Below are 20809 nucleotides of genomic sequence, written 5' to 3' on the forward strand. Positions count from 1 at the left end.
ACACAGCAACAACGTATTAATTTAAATACCAAGCTATACCAAGGCAGTGGCAATAATCATTTAACTGGAGGTAGCACAATTAAATGAAATGCCTTGCCTCAATTGCAGTACAGAATTACACAGTCAAGGCGGCATTTGCGACATCGTATAATTAAATGTCCTAGCGGTCACTACGGGTCACGGTTCGCTGGCTAGCTCGTGTGACACAGGTACATTAGCCACCTTTCCATTAGCTTCCCCAGTTAGCTTACCCGGTGATGCTCGTGAAAGCAGAATACAAGGCTTGACCTCAACTCCTCTCTTTTGCGGTGTCCCACCGGCACTGACACACCGGGGATGACACATTCAACTGAGGAGAATGTCAGACTTGGGTCGGGCGATGTCGCCGGTACATTTCCTTAGTTGTCCTGCCATTCAAACAAAACATAGCAGCAACGCGTGGAGGATGTGTCGGGTCGTTTTCAATGGTGACGTCGACAGCTCAGCTGGGTTTTCAAGATGGCTATGTCTCCCCCACGCCGTAGATATTGAGAACTGCAGAGACTTGTTTTATGCAGACGTATAAGTTTTTCCTTCTTTTTGGTTTGGCGTTACTGCCATCTTCAGCTTCGGAGTGTGGTGGGAGTTGTTATTCGTCTTGAATCTTCTCTCGGGACTTGCGAGCATATTTTAGATTTACCAGGGACTTGCAAATCAGTAGCTTCTCGGTTCCACCTGTCTCTCTATCTCACAATTCAGTACTGTAGACACAACCTGAATGCACTCTACACAATTACACTATGTTCAACCTACCTCAAATTGGAATTATTTATATGGACAAGACTAGGTGAAACCTAGGATATGGCTTAATACATGGTCAGAGAGCCAAATTATGTGATTACTGAAGTAATAAAACACATAACATGATTAAGGTAGAAAAGTTTAAGATATTATTTTTTTCATAAAGAAACTTGACATCCATATTTTAAGAGAATTGATTTGTGTATTAAAGATGAGTAATTTGAATGCTTCTTCCATTTAAACCCCAGTATTTTAGGAGACTTGAAGTTGAGAAACACTAGCTACCAAATATCAGTTCACCTTTATTTAATAAATTTCAGTATTAATGTAAAGCAATCTTAGGTTTTGGTGAGTAAGATCAAAGCAATATGGGCACGAAAATGCCCAAATGACTGAAATTGGTGTCCCTAGATCACATGACATGGAAGCTATTCAAAACAAGAGAATACACTGAATTTTAAAGTATAAATAATAATAATAATAATAATAATAATAATAATAATAAATATTTACTATGCCGCTCACTATTTGAGCAGCAGGTATAAAGACTAAAAGACTCATTATTTTGAAAACAGATAGGCCTGACTAAAAAATGGAATGTCCTGTTCACATACACTTCCCACACCATTACTCATTACAACAGTGGAAGTATCGTCAGACCAGACAGAGCTTGTCTGAGATTTGAACCCTGCTACCAAAGCAAGAGCCACACATATTACTTCCACAGATATTTATGTGTCCATCCCTAGTTTTCGTCGTATCACAAAACTACATAAATTCACTGGCTGAACGAGAGGTATTTCTCGTTACGTCGATCGTATAATAAGACGATGGTTCACGCTTCACAGGAACAGATAGCGTAGGAGGAGGTCAGCGCATGCGTAGACGATGTAATTTTTACTCACGCTTCTGATGAAAAATGACCATCATAAATGGAAAGTGACCATTGAATTTGAAGACAAAGTCCCCAACCCCAAAAAACCCACCATCAAACCAAAGTGTTTGTTTCGCCAGGTGAATTGTAAACCACAATATTACATCAATTCAGTGTAAAAAAAAAAATTGATAAAAAGTATTGTTTCTCTTCTCTATTTTAAGCGTAATAGAACTTTCGTTTTTTCCAAGTTATTAATAACTGAATAATTGATTGACTATCCCTCTTCTTCTGTTTGCGTGGTGATTTGCAGGCGGAAGTTCTTTTGATTGCGGAAGTGTACAGATGCTGGAGGCGCAGCCTGCTGAAGCAATCTTGTCTATATGACACTGAAATTTGATCCTTTTTTTGTACCAGCTGTATGTAGGAGCTTCAGTTCACACTACCACTAGGTAAGAATGTGGATCAAATCACGGTAGCCCTTTGACTGTTTATTTTTTGGACCGTAAAATACCTGGTTTGCTAAGTTAGCTAAATATGCGGCTAACGCGATGGCGTTGAAAACATTGATCAGAAATGACAGCGCTCAAGTTAGATAGCAAAAGTCCGATGGGGGAAACTTATATTTAATACACCTAAGTATAAGAGTAGACCAGTATGTTTACCAATGAGTTCTATGTTACGTGAAAAAGGTCCTCATATTTGTATTTTGTCTACTATCGTTCCCATAGTTTAATTTTTACACTTGTGTTTTGTTATAATCTAATGTTTGCCGGTTTGGAAAAACTAGAATTACACCATTGTCAATATTACTGGTAACATGATCATAATACAGTAGTTCTGCTGTTAAAATGATCAACAAATTTACTCATTAATGCTTTTTTTTTGATAATTGTAAATCGTTGCATCAATCATTTCTAGAATAATTGTTTCAATTTCATGTGCTTGATGGTGATTTATGATATAATAACGACTTGGAAAATATATCATACTATGGAAGTTACCCATTTTGTCTGTAAAATCTTGGTATTTAAGTAAAAAAGTAGTTATAGATTGAGATTATATTTAGTAAAGTGTTCTCTTTTAAACTGTTAATAGTTTGATTATATTATCAGTGACACTAAGTATTTGTGCGCCCTCATTACCCCTTTAACACCACATTATCCTTTTACCTAAACTTTGAAACTGGTCTTCTTTTGGCAGACTGTTTCTGGAGGCTGTAACAGCTAGCCAAGATGCTATTAAGGCAGAATCAATACAGCCAGACAATTGATCAGCCAAAAGTTGCATTCTCTAAATTTCTTAATTTGATCAAGAAAGAGTTGAACATCCTGTGAGCAGAGCCTTCGCCTTTTTATGCAAAGCCATTGATTCCTAGCTTTCAGGAGTTTGCCTGTGTTTTGTATATACATCTTATTATTTTAAGCTCTACTCTGGTGAGATTTACTGTTAAAAAATGAAGGTCAAGGCAGTCATTGGTAAAAATTAATTTTATTGTGACCCCCATTTACCTGTTTGGGTTTTTCTTTCAGCTTGGATGTAAAAATCACTGATGTTTGCAGAGTAATGTAGATCTGATGAGTATGTGGTGACTTGGTACTATTTTGAATACAGTCTGCTTTGTATTATTATAATGGTAGACCTCCTAATTAAAAAAATGAAGCACAAGAACCAGAAGCTATATTGTCCATCAATTTTTTAAATGTTTTGTTGAAATCTTAAGATATAATTTTTACTGATAGAGTAAATACATTGATTTGTGGTACCTTCATTTTGTTCAAAAACCCGTTTAAATGTTTATGGTGTGATTCTTGTGGGGATCTTTATCAATCAATCATATTTTTCATTTTTTTGTTGGTAGGAGAGCTGGAGCACAACAATATTTGATTTGAAATGGTATTTTGACATACAGTGGCCCTTTCACATACATGCCCCTTCATGATATTTTAAAATTGCAGTAGTCCATTTTGCAATTAGACATTCGGCTACATCATTTCTACTGCAGAACACTTCAGTATATTTAGGTCAGGCCAAGTAACAAATCAAATCTGGATTCCTTAGTGATCTTGTAATTCTCATGACAATTTGTGAATCCTCCTATTTCAAATTGTGACTTTGGTAAATATGAAAGAAGAGAGTGACATTGCAAATATAGAACTGGGGGAGGAGGTATCCCCTGCTTTAGCCATGACTTTCTTTGCATAAATACTCTAAACAAAAACAAATAAGACTCAAATGTGATAATGAAAAACAGTATTATTTTTTTAGTTATTCTCAACCAAACCTTTAAAATAATTGATTTATATGAATCCTTTCTGTTTGTGACATAAATTTTTTGACTGTGAAGCTGGGAACTGACATGCAAGAAGTTCATACATTATTCTGCAGGTAAAAATATCCTTGTAATATTTAATATAATCACTTTTAAAATTCTCTTCACTATCCAATCCTTCTGTTGAGGTCAGAAGCTTGAACTTGCATTTAAAGCATGGAGGAATTGAGGAAGGTATGTCAGAAGGTATTTCAGATGTGAATTTCATTGGAACTATTCACAAACCAGTTGAGCTGGTTTCATTCTCGTAGACGAATGATCATCACATGATATTTCCTGGAAGTCAAGATACCTCACAATCACTGTTTATGTTTTCTTTTTTTCTGATTTAAAGATGCTCCCTAAATATCCTGTATCTGTAATAACTAATATTTTTTACTTTTCATAATTTGATCAGGTAGCAGAGGGAATTAAGAAAAAAAGGAAATAGCAGGGACAGTTAGATTGAGTTTTAGCTCTCTGAGGTTTGTTCACCTCTGATCTTAATAGATAAAGCCTTAATTACAGAGTACACAAGATCTACTGTAAAATATTTTTCATGAAAGATTTTCACTTCTTGAAAAAAGTGCATTATTATTATTATTACAAAATAAAAACATCGTAACTGGTAGTGTAGTTTTGTCGAGCTGATTCTACTGATTGCGGTGTTTAACCTTCTGTCATTGCAGTGTTCCAGGTTTGGACTGTCAGGATGGCAGACCACACTGATGTCAGTCTGCCGCCGGAGGAGCGAGTCCGTGCTCTCACCAAAAAAGGAAGCTCGGTGGAAGTTAACGACGATGTACCGCCGCGCCGCTACTTCCGCTCTGGTATGGAGATGATCCGTATGGCCAATATCTACACAGAGGAGGGAAACATCGAGCATGCATTTGTCCTCTACAATAAATATATCACGTAAGTGTTTACTAGACTGACTGAGCTGTTGATCTTTTTTTGATGGGAGTCTGTGTGTCAGTTTTGTTCATGCAAAATCATGGAAGTACAGTTTCTCCCTAGTTTGAGGTTATAAATATTCATATAAATGCATTCAAGTGATGTTTGATTCAATTGGGGGTAAGGAAAGTCTTCCCTCCAGTTTTGTCTGTATTAGTTCCTGAAAAACAATTCAGCTAATTAATGTTAACACATCGCAATAGAGTGGTGCAGAAATAAGTCCTAAAACCTGGAAACAAATAGTTGGTTAGTTAATAAAGTCGGTGGGTGTTTTGAATACATTAAGTGTGCCATGAAAGCTAACTGAATGCACTTGAGCGTTTTGTTGTACAACATAAAATATGTCAGTCTAATGCACTCGAGAATTTTGAAGCTATTTATGCATCTTGAGAATGGCTGTTGGTGTGCCCAAACAAGATTGAGGTTTTTGAACATTAAATGACATTGAGCTGAAAGAAGACGATGCACAAAATTAGTTGTGTTAACCTTGAACCGTGAACCTTCTGAGAAGGCATAAGGTACCTTTCATACTTTTAACGGCTGCAGTTATATTTTTAAAAAATCACAAATGATGTTCATTAGTGAAGATGATTTTGCTGAAAGATCATTTAAGTCTCACAACCTTTTGTTTTTTTGTTTTCTGCAAATAATCCAAAATCTAATGTAACAATCCCATGGAACCCAATGTAATTCTAATTTCCAGGTTGGCCAGCAAAAAACTTCATCCTTGCGGCACTCCCAACCTTTCCTCCTCTTAGTTTTGTGATGCATGTACTAGTTGTAGAGAAGTTAGGCAGTAACTTAAGTTTTTGAGAGGATAATAACTACACATCTCATTAAAAAAGACAACGAACACTCAGTGACAAAGATTTCTCTTATCGTACAGGCTCTTTATAGAAAAACTTCCTAAGCATCGGGATTATAAAACAGCCAATATTCCTGAGAAGAAGGACACACTAAAGGTATAAATACAATGGTTTAATCTATCCTGTATATTAATTTTGTAATAGTCTCTTAAGGAATGTTTAGCTAAACATTTTCTGAAATTTTCTCTAGAAACTGAAGGATGTTGCATTTCCTCAAGCAGAGATTCTGAAAAAAGCTCTTTTAAGAAAATTTGAACAAGATTATGCACAATATCTTGTCAAAAAGGTAAGCTACCTACTCCTAAAACACTGGGTTGTGTGTATATACATATTCTTATGATGTGTTTATCTTATCAACTTACATTCTTGAATTAATATAATTTGCAAAAGAGTTTGAAGGGACAGATTACCCTAGAATTCAAATAACACTTTTTTCTTGATGCCTATTATGCTGTTTATATATCTAGTTTCTGTTAGTGGGAGTTGTGGAATTGTCTAGATTTCTGCCTTCTCTCTAGTACAATTGAACTGGAAGCTATTTGTCTTGTGGTGTGCACGCATGCACACACACACACACACACTCACACTCACACAGAGTCTATTATAAGCAATTAAAGTGATACGTCATTCAAAAATCTGTTTTTTGTTTTTTTTAATGTTTAAAATTGATTAATTCTATTCAAATTGAATTCGGCCTGTGTCTCCAGTATGTAGAAAAAGCCAGCCATGTATTAGTAGCTTGAAGCTAATGGTGCGTGATGTTTATCAACAAAGCGACTATTCAAAGACACACAACAGCACTTCCAGTTTTGGGCTGCTGTAAATGAATGCATGCTTATTGGTTCAATAAGATACACATACATTCCCGGTTGCACCGAACTGGAAGTGTACTTTGTTTATTTTTAGCTAAAATAAAAGTGTTTGTGTGTTACTGAGTGTACAGCTTTTTAAAGAAAACATGTATGTGTTATACTGGATGATGCAATTGAAAGTTTGTAAACAAATAATTTGGACAGCTTTGCTATTGTGTGTAGTCAGTAGCTATAGGAAACCACTAGCTTCAAGCTAAATAAATACGGCTGTCTCTTTCTGCATTTTGGAATCGCAAAGAAGTAGTGTAAGAGGGAACAACAAACCTTTGTGAACTCAAGACACCTGTTTGTGAGTACTTGAATGAGTAAATACATTTTTTAGGGGAATTATTGTGATAAAGTTGAATATTTTAGACACATAATTATGATATAACAAGCACTGCACATTAATTGTACAATGTATTGTTGTGTGAACCATAAATGGCTGAAACATTAATCAGATGCACCAAAACTACACATCACAATTTTATTAAAAGGAGATGATCAACATACAAAATGGTGGCAAAGCATGGAATTGACCTTGAATGGTCATATTCCATATCATATTTACTGAGAGATATTTAAATTAGCTAATTATCTTTTGCTTTACATTGGAAGTGAAATGTAGATGACAACATCAAACCTGAAGACTCAACTCTTCCTAACTTTTATTTCTTTCTAATGTAGTGTTTTGAAAGAAATTAATACCACCAAATGACACTCAAACTTGAATTTTTTATATTCAGAAAGCAGAGGAGGACGCCTTGGCACTACAGGTCTCCAGGCAGCGAGCTCTGGATGTGGAGCGGGAACGTGTGGCTGAGATGCAGCGGCGGCAGCAGGAGCAGGAGCAGTTCAGTGCCTTTGAGGAGATGATCCGCCGTCAGGAGCTGGAGAAGGAACGCCAACGTGTGCTCTTGGAGTTTGCCACACCTGTCACACCATCTCCTGATACACCACTAATTCCAGGCGTCCAGGGCCCCCCATTGGTGTCTCCCACATCTCCACACAGCCCAGGGGACTGGTCCAGTGGTGCCAACAATCAATATGGTCACCCATCTGCAACTATCAGCACACCGTCTCCCGGCCCACCCAGCTTTGACCGCTCACTCAAGCCGGGGTCTTTGGTTAGCCCAGGGAACAACAGTGAGTTAATGTTTTTCTACCCCAAGGGGCTGGTCCTCTGAGGATTTAAAAGCTGTCCCACTCCTGCTTATAGTATTTGTTCTTGAGCTGATTTCTTTCTCCTGACCTACATAATGTCCTGTTTACACCATGCCTTGTTTCAGAGCATCACTAGAATGCCACTCTTCCATACAGCCTGTCTTTATTCTTTGTTTTTTTGTAGATACAATGGTGGATGCCCTAAGGCAGCTGGCGGTTCCCTCTGAATTGTGCCGGAGTTTCCTGAGGTTGGCCGAGGCCAACACAAGCCGAGCTGTAGAAACTTGTGGCATCCTATGCGGCAAACTGGTAAGACTGCAGAAAAGAGTGACTGTTTTGAGCCAGTGGTATTACATGCCCTGATGATCTCTTGTTTGTGAAATACAAAATTAATTAATCAGATGTTTTTACTTGTGTCATTGTAGCATACTTTTATTTAATCAGAGGGGATGGTGAAATGAATAGTTTTATCATTTCAATGTTAATAATGAAAAAAAACGTACATCAGTCATTTATCTGTCAGTGTATGTCTAAAAATATAAATTTTTCAGATTTCTGAAAAGTGAAACTGAGAAAAAAGTGGGTCTCTGGCATTGAGGGGTCAAATGTAATTGTACTCTTCTCTGGCTATCCAGCTATAAATTGAGATTTACAATTTATTCAAAGCTATTTGAATGAAAATTCAGTGTTACCTTTTTAAATTAGACCAAAATCTTACATTTTCTCTAAATGGTTCAAGAAGACCTTTGTAGGTGCCAGCTATTGTTATTGTGGTATTTGGTGTCTTTGCATGTCATATATGGTCACATACAAGGATGTGAGTCACGTGGTGTTGGTGGTATATCAGAGGCAGTAGTAATCAAATCTCTTGTTCACTTGGCAGTTTTTAAAGAATGAACTGAGAGGGTGGGGTCACACTTTTGCTGACCGCTTTTGGCAACTAAATTTTTTTGCTTTTGGATAGTCTTTCTACGTTGTCAGCAAAAATAAGAGAAACTGAGTTGAATCAGAGCTGTAAGGGATTCGTCAAGCCACGCTTTGGACGCAGAGCAAATGGACGGAAAATGAATGATTGATCCCCACCAGAACACCTAACATCGCATCAGCAGGGCAACATTGCATCAGCAGTATGCAACCTCTTTGAGTTCTGCTTTTATGTTTGTCTGTTGGAAAGGGTTGGAACTTTTTATTGGAAAGCCACAGCTGCAGGAGGCCTCAGCAGTGGAAAAGGAAACACAGGAGGATGTGGAAAATGGAGAAGAGTTTCAATTCAACAAAATCCTCAAAATGACAATCAGGATGAAAGAACAACATTTGACAGCATTTGAAATAAACACAGCGTAAAACATGGAACAAGGGTTAATGTGTCATGTACTGCATCTCCATGCTTTATAGCTGAGGCTGAAATGGCTTCTTTACTGGCTTGGCAAAAGTTGCTCTAGGAAAAACGGGAAGAGCAAGGCAAGGCATCCATGGAAACGGCAAAAAGTTTTGCAATCTGCTGGATCCAGTAGGATGAGCGCTTCCTCTAAGAAACGGGATCGCATAGAGTCTTATTTTGAGAAGGGGCGGCATGGCTCAGGGGTAGAGTGGCCGTCCAGCAACCAAAGGGTTGCTGGTTCGATCCTCGACCCCGGTGACCATGTCGAAGTGTCCTTGAGCAAGATACTGAACCCATAATTGCTCCTGATGAGTAGGTTGGTGCCCTGCCTGGTTACCTCCACCATCAGTGTGTGAGTGTGTGTGTGAATGGGTGAATGAGATGACACTGTAAAGCGCTTTGAGTGCCGCTAAGGTAGAAGAGCGCTATATAAAATTGAGTCCATTAATATCCATGCAGAGACTTTTGTGCTATGTAAAGGTGAAAGGGATGGAAGAGAACTGTGTATATTTGGAGGAGCAAAGGCAAAACAATTTGAAGAAGTTGTCAAGGCCCGGCAGGGGTCCTCGATGCCAACAAAACCACGGATCATAACTACAAATGATCGAGCGCCTCCAGTATCTCATCTCAAAGATGCAAACGTACCCTCTTCTAGGAACATAAGCAATGAACATAACATGTAGTTGATAATGGAAAAACAAAATGAAATAACATGCTGCAACAACCAAGTCTAGCATCACTGCCAAAAAGGGACTTTCAGATCTTTGATGATAATCCACTGCAATATCAGGTCTTTATGCAGTCATTTGAACAAACAATAGAACTAAACATCAACAATGAGAGGGACTGCCTTCACTACCTGGAGCAATACACCAGGGCCAGCCTCAACAGTTAGTCAGAAGCTGTTAATTCATGACTGATGGAAATGGATATGCCAAGGCCAAGGCTTTGCTTCATTAGCATTTTGGAAATGATCACATAATAACATCTGCTTACATGAATAATATATTTTCATGTCCATCAATTAAATCAGAGGATGCAAAGACTTTACTAGCACACAGTCTGTTCTTATGTTGATGTTATAATGCCATGAAGGATGTTTAGAATCGGTGTGATTTGAATACATCAACAAATATGCTCACCGTGATCAAGAAGCTACCATACAAGCTAAGGGACAAGTGCCATACTACAACTTGTGACATACAGGAAAGAGGTCAGCACAGAGCCATCTTTGTTGACATTGTAAACTTCATCGAGCATCAAATGAAGTCGCTATGGACCCTGTATTTGGAGATGTAGAGGATGCTCCAACACTGGTGGCAATCAAGGAAGGTGGCAGAATGAAAAAACATTCCTCGGTCAAAAGTTGGGGGGAGCAGTTTTGCCATGACTGTCACCACAATTTATAAAAAGGACTCTACCAGAAAACAAAAGGGGCCAATCTGTGAAGCCTTGCCTCTATTATAAAGGCTGTGGACACCCATTGAAGTCATGCACTCTATTGGAAGAGGAAAGCCTGAAGTGAAAAGACAAATTTCCTGAAAACTAATGGAGTTTGCTTTGGCTGCTTTTGCACTGGGCATATAAGCAAGTACTGTGTCTTTCTGCATGGTGGGTCTGATGGACAAGCTCAGTCTCCCTGGGAGGAAAACAGGGATTCTTTTAGAGCTCTCAACGGGCCTGAAAATTACAACCGGACCCAACCCAGCCCACATGTTTTGAAGCCCAAACCCTACCCAGCCTAACATATCAACATGAATGATCAGCCTGAACCTGGCCTGTAGCCCGACCCCCCCTGCCCCTATCCATGATGAATGTTGCAGGCAGCAGCCAGCCAGAGACTTTCTTTACTGGTTGATTTCTTTTATTTTTTTTTTAAAACAGACAGCCTGACATGACCTGACCTGATGGGGATGTCAAGGGAGGATTGCAGATGCCAAGAAATGGCTGACAGATCTGTGAAGCTGGTAGATGGCCATTACAGCATTTGTTTGCCCCTCAATGACAGAAATTTCAGCATGCCAAACAATCGCATAATTGCTGAGCAACACCTTCTTAACTTGAAGCGGAGGTTTGTTAGGGAGCCATCATTCTGCAATGACTACGTTGCATTTATGAACGACCTCATAGCAATTGGATTTGCAGAAAGAGTGCCAGACACCGATCTGAAGCGTGGTGATAGCAAGGTTTGGTATATCCCTCATCATGGGGAATACATCCTCAAAAATAGAAGGACCAGACCTCACAAGCATATTGATTTGCAAGAACCTGTTGTTCTGATGTCTGACAATGAGACCATGTTTCACCAGGTTTTAGTGCCAAAGGAAGTTGCAGACCTGTTAAGATGTCGATGGTGCACCAATGGAGACTTTAGCTAGTGTATGGTGGAATACAGGATGGTTGTCCATCTGTTTGGGGCTACATCTTCCCCAACCTGTGCTAATTTTGCTCTTTGGAGGTGCACCAAAGACAACAAAGAGCTTTTCCGCCAGCAGATGTTTGAAACCATCGTGCACAATTTTTATGTTGATGACCTCCTGGTTTCTTGCTTGCCTGTGTCTGTGGCCTCAGAAAAGGAAGTTATATGCCTCTATGAGGATCTAGGTATCTAAGGAATGGGGTTGTCACGATACTAGGATTTCAATATTCAATACGGATACCAAGGAAACAACGCGATACTTGATACCATTTTCGATACCACGGGGGAAAGATGACAAAATAATAACCATAAAAATGCTTTTAACAAAGTCTAGAAAATACAAACAATGAAAAAATACAAATAACCTCAATTACAACACAAGTGAATTAAGTGGCTGACATTAACGTGTGCGACTGTCTGTTTTTATCATAATTCAGGGCTCTCAAGTCTCACACATTCACCGAGTGACAGGTATATCAGCCACTTTACGCGCATAACTATGTGTTTCTCATAATTAAATATCACATTCGGTCATGGTGAGGTATATGTTGGTATATAGCATGTAGCCTAGCTAATGCTTGGAAAAGTATTTGGCAATGAATAGCCTACAACACAATAATACAACACATCAATGATCGAACTCCCCTGTTCTCACGTCTCACGCCCACAGAGAATGCAGACTTGAGAGCGCTGATCATAATAATGCTTAACACTTAAATGTTGTTGAAGTAGGAGCTTTACTGACCTCTCGCAATTCAGTGTAAAGAGTGGGGTGTCTGTCTTTCAGGTGTTTTCTAAAGTTGCTTGTGCTGCTTGACTTTGTCATGCCACGCCTTGTAGCAGTGCTTGCAAACAGGCCTGTTGATTTCTATAGCCCTTTTTAGATGGAGAATGCGCCAAATTTGCAGCAAGGTAGAGCCATGAATTTGCTGTCTTGTCTGTGTGAAATGGAGGTGTAATATTCCTCTTTTGAAAAAAGCCACCACTTGTATGGGTGTAAACATGTGACATGACGTGCAGAACGAAGTTGGGCGTGAACAGTGATGTACAACATATATGTCGGGAGAATATTTAGCCCATGACAGTCTGGCAAACCTCTTCGTGTTCCCAGTCCAGCCTCCCTCTACCGCTGATGTGGGTGTGGTCACAGACCTGGTGGTACTTTTTTTTAATCCGTTTTTCAACCTGCTGGTGATGCTCTGTCATCCGGCGATAGCCACGTTGACCAAGCTCCTCTGTGACCTTTTCATACAACAAGCCACCCTTTGCAATCCCGTGAGATGGTTCGCCACGATCCTCTCGGCCGTGATGATTAGCAGCTCCCTGATCTCAGCAGCTCCCCAGGTGCACATCTTGCTGAAGTGATGATGCATCAGAAAAATATTTTGCCCCATGATAGTCTGTAAGTTTCAGAACAGCAGTTCACCTCTCTGGCTGCCAGCAGCGTTGGTGTTGACATTCTTGGACGTGTTTGATGCGGGAGAACTGGCGAGCGTTATATTTATGAGTTTGCGTCATCATCGACATCGCCGCCCACCTCACACAAGCCAGCAAAATGACGGCTTGGATTCACACAGCAATGGAGGCGGCATTAAGTGAACCCTCGGAGGAGGAATATTGCCGGGCTAAAACTGACCCCCAATTCGCCGCACTCTTTCTGAAACCTTGTACCGAGCTGAAAAAAAACACAGGCGAATTAACGGCTTGGTGGCCAGTGTGAAAGCACCTTAGGACTTCCCCCCGACTGTTTGGCTCATGTGCAAAAAACTTCCATACTGCGCTTTGGTTGCGAAAGTCCAGCAGCAGCACTCACCATGTTTTGCCTGCTCTGTTCTACACATGCTGAGCTTCTAGTAAGAGGAGGAGCAAAGAGGTAATCTGTGTATGGTGGTGCTGAGTGAAGCTGTGTCAACTGCAGGCGAAGATGGTGCCATTGGTATCGATACTTTTGCAAATGAGTATCTTGTCCGAATATTAATTTATAGTATTGAATAATATCTGGGTATCGATACTTTTGACAACCCTATTAAGGAAGATACTTGCCAAGGGAGGCTTCAATTCAACTAAGTGGATCAGTAACAGCCGCTGTGTGCTGGCAGCAATACCAGAGAAGGAACGGGCAAAGGAGGTGAAGGATCTAGTTCTGGACCAGAATATCCTACCAGTGGAGAGAGCATTGGGAGTGTGATGATGCATGCAGTCTGACACTTTTGGATTCCGTGTAACGGAAGCCATTGACATGGAGAGGAATCCCTTCAACTGTCAGCTTGTTCTGTGACCTTCTGGGAATCTTGACTCCTGTAATTTTCAAAGCTAAAAGAATCCTTCAAGACCTCTGCTGCAAAGGGCTGGGATGGGATGACACTATTCCAGTATCTGCTGCCCAAGAATGGACAGGCTGGGTGAAAGAGCTGCAAATGTCTTCAGCACCAGCAGATGTTTGAAACCTCCCAACTTTGGAGACATGGCTGCTGCTCAGTTCCATCATTTTGCAGATGCAAGTAAAGAGGGATATGGGTTATGATATCACCTACCTGCTGTTGCACAATCACCAGGGTCTGGCACACAGTGCTTTCAAAATGGGAAAGTCCAGGGTGGCACCTTAAAAGCCTATGACAATCCCACGTATGGAACCAACAGCGGCTGTGGTGGCGGCTCGTATGGATAAGCTGTGGAGAAGGGAGTTGAGAATGAAGCTACAAGACTTTTTCTGGTCAGACAGTTCCTGCCTGTTAAAAGAAAGTTTTTTGTCACCACTGTTGCAGGATGTGTGTGCTCATGGAAAACTGTTGGATATAAATTCACAGAAGGAGTTTGGCGCTAGACCTGAGTGACCTGAGACGCAAAGTGTCGTGAGATAACTTTTGTTGTGATTTGGCGCTATACAAACAAAATTGACTTGACTTGACACTGCTCTGAAATATATCAAAAATGAAACTTCAAGGTTTCCCATCTTTGTAGCTAACACAGTGGCAGAGATTCTTAAGATGTCTAATCCGTCTTAATGGAGGGATGTGCCTACAGCGCAGAATCCAGCAAATTTAGCCTCCAGAGGTGTGAATGGAATCTATTCTATTGAGATGTCGATGTGTGGCCCCCTATTTCTCCTGCAAACAAAGGAAGCTTAGCATGCTGATCCACGTGACTTGGGAGAGCCATTGTCTGGAGACACTGAAGTCAAGGTTTCTGCTATTGTTTCTGTGGAAAAAAGAAAAAGACAGTGCTTGACATGTTTGATTAACCACAACTCATCCTAGACACATCTGTCAAGAGTGATGGCCTGGATACTAAGACTAAAGGCTCTGCTGTTGAAAATCAGGAAAAGGAAGGAAGTTGTTCCCTTTTTTTTCTCAGTCTGCATCAAATGCCTGGCAGCGCAAGGATGTTGAGATGTGTTGGGGTCCTCTCTCATTGGAAGAAATCAAAGACAGTGAACTGGAAATTATCAAGTTCTGTCAGAGACAGAGGTACTCATAAGAGTTTTCTTGCCTCCAGAGGGGAGAGTGTGTGAAAGGAAACAGTCGTGTATACAGACTCAATCCGATGCTGGAGGATGGTGTTTTGAGAGTTGGAGGTCAGCTTAGTAACAAGGCTATGCCTGAAGAGTTTAAATATCTAGCTATAATAGCTAGAGAGCTTCATATCTTAGACCTCATTACGCCACATCCATCAAGAAGTCCGCCATGGTGGTAGGAGCCGTGTGCTGTCAAGGCTACGTCAGCGCTATTGGATTCCTGCTGCAGATGTTGCTGTAAGAAGGATTTTATCCAAATATGTTGTCTGTCACAGGATACATGGAGTTGCTGGTCAACAGTGGACCTGCCTGTCAACTGGGTTTCACCAGATGAACTTCCCTTCAGTTACGTTGCGTTGACTATTTTGAACCTTTTGACATAAATCATGGAAGGACTCTTTTCAAAAGATGTGGAGTCATCTTCACCTGTTTGGTGATAAGAGCAGTGCACATTGAAGTTGTTTTATCTTTAGGCACAGATTCTTTCATAAAGCCTTGCAACGCTTCATCGCAAGAAGAGGACAGGTTAAGGAGCGTTAGTTGAAACGAGCCATTGAAGGATGGAACCTGGAACAGATCAATGACACACTCTCATTGAAAGGAACCAAGTGGACCTTTAATCCTCCGACCAGTTCGCATCATGGCGGAGCATGGGAGAGGTTGATTCGTTCCATCAGAGGGGTTCTTAATGCCACTTTGAGGGCACCAAGTTTGGAAAAGGAGGAACTTTAGAGAGTCCTCTGAGGTTGAATCCATTCTCAATAGCAGACCCATTACCAATGAATCCACTGACTTAAGTGACTTGGAAGCACTGACAACCACCCATCTCCTGCTTCTGAAAACCAACCCCTGTTTACCACCTGGTCTGTTTCACAAGAGGGACAGTTATGCATGTCGCAGGTCCAATATATTTTGGATTTGTTTTGGAAAAGGTGGGCAAAGGAGTATTTGCCACAACTACAGAATGCCAGCAGTTGACAAAGGTCTAGAGGAACTTCATTCCTGGGGACATCGTGCTAACAGGGGATGATTCTGCACCTCAGAATTACTGGGTCATTGGAAGGATCACTGAGGCGGTGCTGGACAGAAGAGGAGTTTTGTGGCAGGTCAAAGTTAAGACCTAGACCACCACTCTTAGCAGACCCGTGACCAAGATCTGCTTTGTTCACGAGTCGGCACAGTCTTGAAGGCTGGTTTACTTCTTTGACTTAGACTTGACATGAGTGGTGACTTACTCAGCGTGTGTGCTGGTAACCTCTGTAATAGACATGACATGGTTCAAGAATACTGGATCAAGATCTACCATGAACTTTATACATAGAGTGGACTATGGGCACCTCACAAAAAAAAAAAAAAAAAAACACGGAAGAAGGGATAAATGTCAAGAGCTCAATTATTTGTATAGTTTGCTGAGGTGGGTCATGTATTTGTAATTATTACTGGAGCAGCTGCAATAATCCTGGGGCTGGAATGTAAGTGCCAGTTATTGTTATTGTGGTATTTGTGTTGGGTTTCTTTGCATGTCGTGCATGTTCTTTGCATGTGTTGATGTGAGTCACGTGGTGTTGGTGGTACGTCAGCAGTGGTTGTAGTCAAAGCAGTTCACTTGGCAGTTTTTAATGAAAGACCTGAAGATGTGGGCGGGGAGTCTCACTTTTGCTGACCGTGTATGTCCGTTTTTTGATCTCTCAGCACTATCAGACACGTTGTTTGTTTTTTTTAACTTTGGAAGGTGGTTTTCGCTATTTTATTTTATCAGTTACGATGATAAGCAAATGTAATCAGTTGACATATTTTGGATTTGTTCCAGACCAGAAATAAATTTACTGTGACCCATGTCATCGTACCAAAGCAGTGTGGTGGCCCGGACTATTGTGACACAGAAAATGAGGAGGAACTCTTCCTCATACAGGACCAGTATGATCTCATCACCCTGGGCTGGATTCATGTGAGTAAATTGTAAACTAAACCACAAAGGATCTAAATCTCAAAATCAGTAACTAGTCAAGCTCTACTCATAATTCCTGCTGGGCCAAGATCAATTTAATTTCTCCATGCCAGCAGCAGCTGTAGACCAAGAGGTATGTTTTCGAATTGTCCATACGTCTCATTTTTGCCAACACTGTATTTTAGTTGAGCCTGTCATCAGTCAAATTAAAGTCTTGGACCTAAACAGTTTGCAGGAATTTTTCTGGCCAGTCTGTCCCCTCCAATATACCTGTCTCATAATAAATGTATTAAGTTTTTCTTTTTTTGTAAGCAGTTCCATTTACAAGGTTTCTTTGTTGAAATGCATGAGATTTTTAATCTGGCGTTTCTCTTAAACACATACAGTACATGAGGGGAAAAATCAGTTAATTTTAAAATGAACAATTATTAACAACTATTTTGGTGGTGTCAAAATTGGCAAGCATCAAGAAAACTTGATAAGAGGATGTAATCAGATTTCATTTGAACAAGTGGTAAAATAAACTGAGTGACAAACATTTATTACTGTGGGTATAAAAAGAAACTTTACTTTTTGCTTTTATTTTAAAATTTTTTCATGTGATGTGAATAAAGTGATTAATTTTCCCAGTTTGATTAGTTGCTTGTGTATATATTACTCTTAACATTGTTGTATGTTGTTTCATCTCAGTTGTCAGCGAATGAAATATGATTTCTGAATTTTTTTTTCCCATTGAAGCTATTTTTTCCTTTTCAGTTAAGCAGATATTGTGATTTGTTGTTATTGAGTTGTATTACAGTGTATTGATTATTGCAGAAGTACCTTGAAAATGCTTGAATTTTATTGTTAAACAGGTGCACAAACCCTGATTCTAACTGAAATCTGATGTTTTCTTTCACAGACTCACCCCACACAAACAGCCTTTCTGTCCAGCGTTGACCTACACACTCACTGCTCCTACCAGATGATGCTACCGGAGGCAATTGCTATAGTCTGCTCACCTAAGTTCAACGAGTGAGTCCTGCTGACGTATTTTGATCAAAAATATAAACTCCATCCCTCTTTGCACGAGACAGTTTGTGAAGACATAAAGTTACAATTATGGTCTGTCTAGAGGCAAATTTTTTTTGTCTGTCTAAATGAAGTTATGATTCCATTTGTCTTTTGTGTCAAGAATTGGCTACTTCAGGCTAACAGACCGAGGAACCAACGAGATTTCTTCATGTAAACAGAAAGGCTTTCACCCTCACAGCAAAGACCCCCCTCTATTTACGGTAAGTACACCTCTGCACATGTAGTTTTTCAACTCATTCAGGGTTGATCAAGCCTCCAAGAATCAGTTGAGCTAAAAATAAAAACAATATTCGTCAACGTCATCCGTTTATCCGGGTCAGGGTCGCAGTGACATCAGCCTCAGCAAGGAAATCCAGACCAGCCTCTCCCCAGACACTTCCACCAGCTTCATAATATTGCCATCCTCAAACCCATTTAAGGGTGACAAAAGAAGATTTTTTGGGGTTCCCATAAGAAGTTTGGCTGACATTTCGAACAAGTCAGTTTTGCTGGTAAATCAAGTTCCACGATCTGCTGCAACTTCAGTAGTCAGAAAAAGTGGACAAGTCAGTGTCTTATTTTTTCCTGCAAGATGCATATGATTCCAAGCAATAAAATAGATAATGAAAATGATACATAGTCATATTTATGTCACATCAGCAATATTGCATCTTTCAAATACAGGCTGTCTTTAGCTCATTTATTATTCTTTGATTGAGCTCATGCCTCTGTACCCTTTTTTGTCTAAATTAAATATATTGAATAGAAATAATCCAATGATTGATTGATAAAGGTTTTTTTTTTATTATTAGTGGTATTCCTACCTCTTATCATGAGTAACCCAATTGAACCAAAAAGCTGACTTTCAAAAAAAATAAAATTTATACATAAAAATGTTTGACTCAAAATAATTGGGAAAAATAATAGCAAGGAGTTGTAGAGTTAACTGTGTAACATGAATATATATTACGGTCACATTAAAATGGCAAGCATGAAATAACGCAAAACAGGGAATGTATTTACATAGGGTATATTTTTTTGAAATGTATGAGATTTGTTCTTTATTAATATTTATGATCTTTGAAAGTATTTTGATTCTTTATTTTATTCTGAATATTCATCTTTTTTTCAATTGTTAGCACACTGTTAATCAAATCTGTGTTGTGTGTTTTGTTTTTTTGCAGCACGCAGGACATGTCACCATCTCTGACGATACTGTGTCCATGATGGACCTGCGGTGATCTAATTTATTTTTCTCTCCAGAACATTCATAGACTGTTAGATCAAACTGGAGAAATTTAATTTGAGAGAACATCTATTTTGTTTTCAAGATGGTACTGAGCAACTGCCGGCCACAAGTTTACCATTATATGGACTTCCAATTGTTCTCAAAGGGAACGGCATTCCAAATTTTTTGATCTGTAAAAAAAACAACCAACATGTTAGTGCACTTTCCAAACAAACAGTTACAATCCATCGAATTGACTGGTAGACCTCTGGCTTTTTATCACATCTGGGTTTCAGTATGTGCTCTAGTTCCTCACAGATCAACTTCAATATGTGTTTGTCAGTCACCAATAACTTTGCAGGAAACCCCACGTTTCACTAATTTTATCCAAGTTTGGTTCTGTCTGACAAATTAAAGTGCCAAGGACAAGAACATTCTCTTGTTGAGTTGTTCATTGTGTGAGATTCAGTGTGAATAGTTTATGATTGAGTCTTTTTGTTTGTTCAACTCGGTGGGTTTCCTTCATAAACTGTTAAAGTGCTTCGAGTGATCAGAGTAACAACAGCCAATGTAACTCAGGTATTTGGGCAGTGTTGCAGTTTCTGCTCTCCTCTATACAAAACCATCACTCCATGGCATCCTTTACCTCCAATGGTTCAAGTTTTAAGTTAAGTTCCTGCTTGATATACTCTACCTTTTTGGTGTTTTTCCTGTGTGTGTTCTTGGTGAAGGCCATTGGTAATACCTGTGTAATGTGTGGTTGCTTCTGAGAGCATGTGCAACAAACAGTGGGAATGTACCTTCTGCCACACATGACTACACTCCAGTAACTACCTGGCCAGGGTTCATGCCTCTTAACAGTATTGTGTGCTCCCTTCTCTTGTTAGAAGAAGTAAACGATTAGCCATACATAGGAGAATATCCTCAAATGATGAAATGCCAAGACAAAATAAACTAATTGTAAATTATTTTGCTCTTTTTTTGTCTGATTTCCTCAGTGACATACATATTACTCACAAATCAATCCCACTGTATATATTTGGTGTGCGTGAGATGGTGAAAGCAAGAACCACAAAGTATGAATTTTTAAAATAGATACTGCTATACAGAGGGGCAGCATTGCTCAGAGGTAGAGTGGCCATCTAGCAACCGAAGGGTCGCTGGTTCAATGCTGACTTCCCCCGGTGGCAATGTTGAAGTATCCTTGAGCAAGATACTGAGCCCCAAATTGCGCCTGATGGACCCGCAACGGACTGGTGACCTGTCCAGGGTGAACCCTGCCTCTCGCCCAATGTCAGCTGGGATAGGTTCCAACTCCCCGTGACTCTTAACGGATAAGTGGTATAGAAAAATGGATGGATGGATAAATAGTGATGGTAACCAGTACAGCAAAGATGATTATACTTATTTTCATTCCAAAATCTAGCTAGGGTTAAGGCATCAATATATTTAAGCGACTGTTTGTT

At 39.7% G+C, this 20809-nt stretch overlaps 2 protein-coding genes across 3 annotated transcripts in view; one reads left to right on the forward strand and one right to left on the reverse strand.

Annotated features, from left to right (window-relative positions):
• Positions 1–581, reverse strand: part of slc39a14 (solute carrier family 39 member 14) — a 26359-nt gene extending 25778 nt beyond the window's left edge. The window contains exon 1 of one of the 2 annotated variants that reach the window (XM_086206915.1): positions 252–581. The gene's annotated coding sequence lies outside the window, so the exon portion shown is untranslated. The remainder of the gene's footprint in view (positions 1–251) is intronic. The other variant, XM_086206918.1, reaches the window with a different exon arrangement.
• A 1198-nt stretch (positions 582–1779) lies between these two features.
• On the forward strand, positions 1780–20301 carry LOC147260362 (STAM-binding protein-like A). The gene is made up of 11 exons (XM_086206920.1): positions 1780–1794; positions 1968–2106; positions 4655–4880; positions 5806–5881; positions 5976–6071; positions 7383–7782; positions 7985–8109; positions 16925–17062; positions 17964–18076; positions 18237–18336; positions 19300–20301. The coding sequence occupies exons 3-11, from the start codon at positions 4678–4680 to the stop codon at positions 19354–19356; spliced, it is 1308 nt and encodes a 435-aa protein (XP_086063046.1). The 5' UTR covers positions 1780–1794; positions 1968–2106; positions 4655–4677; the 3' UTR covers positions 19357–20301.
• The last annotated feature ends 508 nt before the right edge of the window (positions 20302–20809 follow it).

The sequence above is a fragment of the Aulostomus chinensis genome, chromosome 6, assembly GCF_037954235.1.
Source record: "Aulostomus chinensis isolate RoL2024-O1b breed Wild chromosome 6, RoL_Achi_v1.0, whole genome shotgun sequence".
Taxonomy (NCBI): domain Eukaryota; kingdom Metazoa; phylum Chordata; class Actinopteri; order Syngnathiformes; family Aulostomidae; genus Aulostomus; species Aulostomus chinensis.

Excerpts from the sequence above, each read along its gene's own strand:
- LOC147260362 (XM_086206920.1), top strand. The coding sequence starts at position 4,678 with ATGGCAGACCACACTGATGTCAGTCTGCCGCCGGAGGAGCGAGTCCGT. Across the intron at positions 5,882-5,975 it reads AGAAGAAGGACACACTAAAG|AAACTGAAGGATGTTGCATT; the intron begins GTATAAATACAA and ends AATTTTCTCTAG. Across the intron at positions 8,110-16,924 it reads GCATCCTATGCGGCAAACTG|ACCAGAAATAAATTTACTGT; the intron begins GTAAGACTGCAG and ends GATTTGTTCCAG.